Source organism: Acanthisitta chloris, unplaced genomic scaffold (genome assembly GCF_000695815.1).
Source record: "Acanthisitta chloris isolate BGI_N310 unplaced genomic scaffold, ASM69581v1 scaffold39906, whole genome shotgun sequence".
In the NCBI taxonomy this organism is placed as follows: domain Eukaryota; kingdom Metazoa; phylum Chordata; class Aves; order Passeriformes; family Acanthisittidae; genus Acanthisitta; species Acanthisitta chloris.
The window spans coordinates 21301-23287 of NW_008679395.1; the positions used below are offsets into that span (position 1 = coordinate 21301).

General features: G+C 42.2%; 1 protein-coding gene across 1 annotated transcript in view; it reads left to right on the forward strand.

Moving 5' to 3' along the window:
- LOC103804650 (neural cell adhesion molecule L1-like protein) overlaps positions 1 to 1731 on the forward strand; it is a gene marked incomplete at both ends in the record, with an annotated part of 17757 nt that extends 16026 nt beyond the window's left edge. Inside the window, 2 exon segments of the mRNA XM_009077263.1 lie at positions 1 to 88; positions 1566 to 1731. The exon segment at positions 1 to 88 is cut by the window's left edge and continues 22 nt beyond it. Of these exon segments, the coding sequence (XP_009075511.1) occupies positions 1 to 88; positions 1566 to 1731 (254 nt within the window).
- Positions 1732 to 1987: the final 256 nt, after the last annotated feature.

The window sequence follows — 1987 nt, forward strand, 5'->3', positions numbered from 1 at the left end:
ACGAGGAAGGAAGACTCAGGATCCTATGCTTGCTGGGCTGCAAACTCTGTTGGCAAAAGAGCAATCACTGCTAATCTGGATATAAGAGGTAAGTCTGTACTTGTTAACACAAAGACCTTTTTTCCAGGAGGCTATAAATTATTACTATGACCTGGAATTGTCACAGGTCTTACATGTGAAGCCTTTAATATTGTTCCCTTTTCTGTGGGATTTCTCCATGTTCATATATGATGTTCACTTTCTTCTTGAGGCTTGCAGAAGCTGCATAAGCCACAAAACCTCAGAGTTTACTTCCCAAATCCATTAAATTCATATGGAAAGGATTTTCCCTCCTACTTGCTGCTGGCCCTGTTACACTCCGAGCAGGTTCTGAGCTGAGCCTTGAGAGCCCTCGCTGTGCTCGTGGGTTTGGTGGGACCCTCACTGCACCAGGCACCTCCCATGCATGTGCCTCCTCCTTCCCTAAAGCTGCTTCCCGTCTCCTTCCCTAAGTCACTTCCCAGCTGCTGACCAGGAGGTACATCCCCAAGTGGATTAGCTTCCACAAAGGGCACCAGGCACGTTGCTGCAGGATGGGTTGGGAGTGCTGCTGGTTTAAGGCCTATGCCCTGGGCTCTTGCCTGATTGTTGATAAATATTCGTAAATAGAGCAAAAAAATTCCACCTGAAATACGTTTGCTAATAAATTTCAGCTCCATACCTTGTGTTCCAGTTCTGAGGGACTTACGTGGGTGCTTGGCAGGAGAGGTTTTCCCTGGAGGCTGTGATGGCAGCACAGCTTCTGCTGAGCACACAGGTCACATTGAGTGGGTGTATACAAATTTATGTAGGATTTAGAACTTGCCAATTAAAAATACTCAATTGGCAGAGTCCTCTAAAGGACTCTGTGATGCAGGTTCACTGTGACACACTTGAGGAGAAGAGCCAATCTCTTTGTGTTCTCTTTCCACCACTCCCTTTGCTTTGTAAATTTTGCAGTGATAATAAACATGGAAATATACAATGAACTTCTCACAGAGCAATATTTCCCCACAGAAATAAATCCAGCCAAATGCTTTCTTCTTCCTGGCTCATCTGGTTCTGTCCTCATATTACAGTCAATTAAAGAATAAACTTGATTGCAATAATTTTTCCTCACTTGACTTTAATAAGCTTGTAGTTTTTTTTGGCTGGTTGCCACAGCCTATTTCAAATGGCAATTGGACATAAAAATCATATTCAAGCCCTTTTTTAATCATCCATTTCATGACAGTTTGCTAACAAGGATTTTTACCTGTGACTTTTTATTTTGTGGATTGTTTTTCCTGGAGCCCCTTGGATTGGAGTGAACTAAAATATTTCAAGATAAGAAATATTTCAAGGGAAAAACATGTTCCAAGAGCAAAACTGAAACCTTGACAAATATCTCTCTCAAACCCAATTTCACTTGCAATGTTTGTCTGTCTAACAAAACAAGATATGATTGTTGCTCCTGGGGTTGATTTTCGTACGTGAAGAGCTTGGTGGAAATTTGCTGTAATAGTCTCTCTCTCTCCTAATCAAAGTGTTTTTCTGTGATCAATCAGATGCTACAAAACTTGTCGTTACTCCCAAGAACCCCCAAGTGCTGAAATCACATTCCGTGTTACTGAAATGTCAGGCTGAGTATGATTCCCACTTGAAACACAGCTTTAAATTATCCTGGAGGAAAGATGGAGATGAGCTGCCAGTCAACAGCACAGGAGGAGGCAGGTGAGGACGGGAGGGCCGAGTGATGTGTGGGGCTGGAGCAAGAGTTCCATTCTACAGCAGCCTTAATGGCTTGAGATGCTACTCATGTCTGAGGATTCTTCATGAAAGTGTGAGCAGATCTGCATTTTACACATGCAGAAATAGAAATGCAGCTACAGGAGTTTGGTTGGCAAATGATCTCGGAGTTTATGAACTCTGTCAGCATCACAGCAGAACATAATGTTTTATATTTATATATCTAAATATATATCATTTA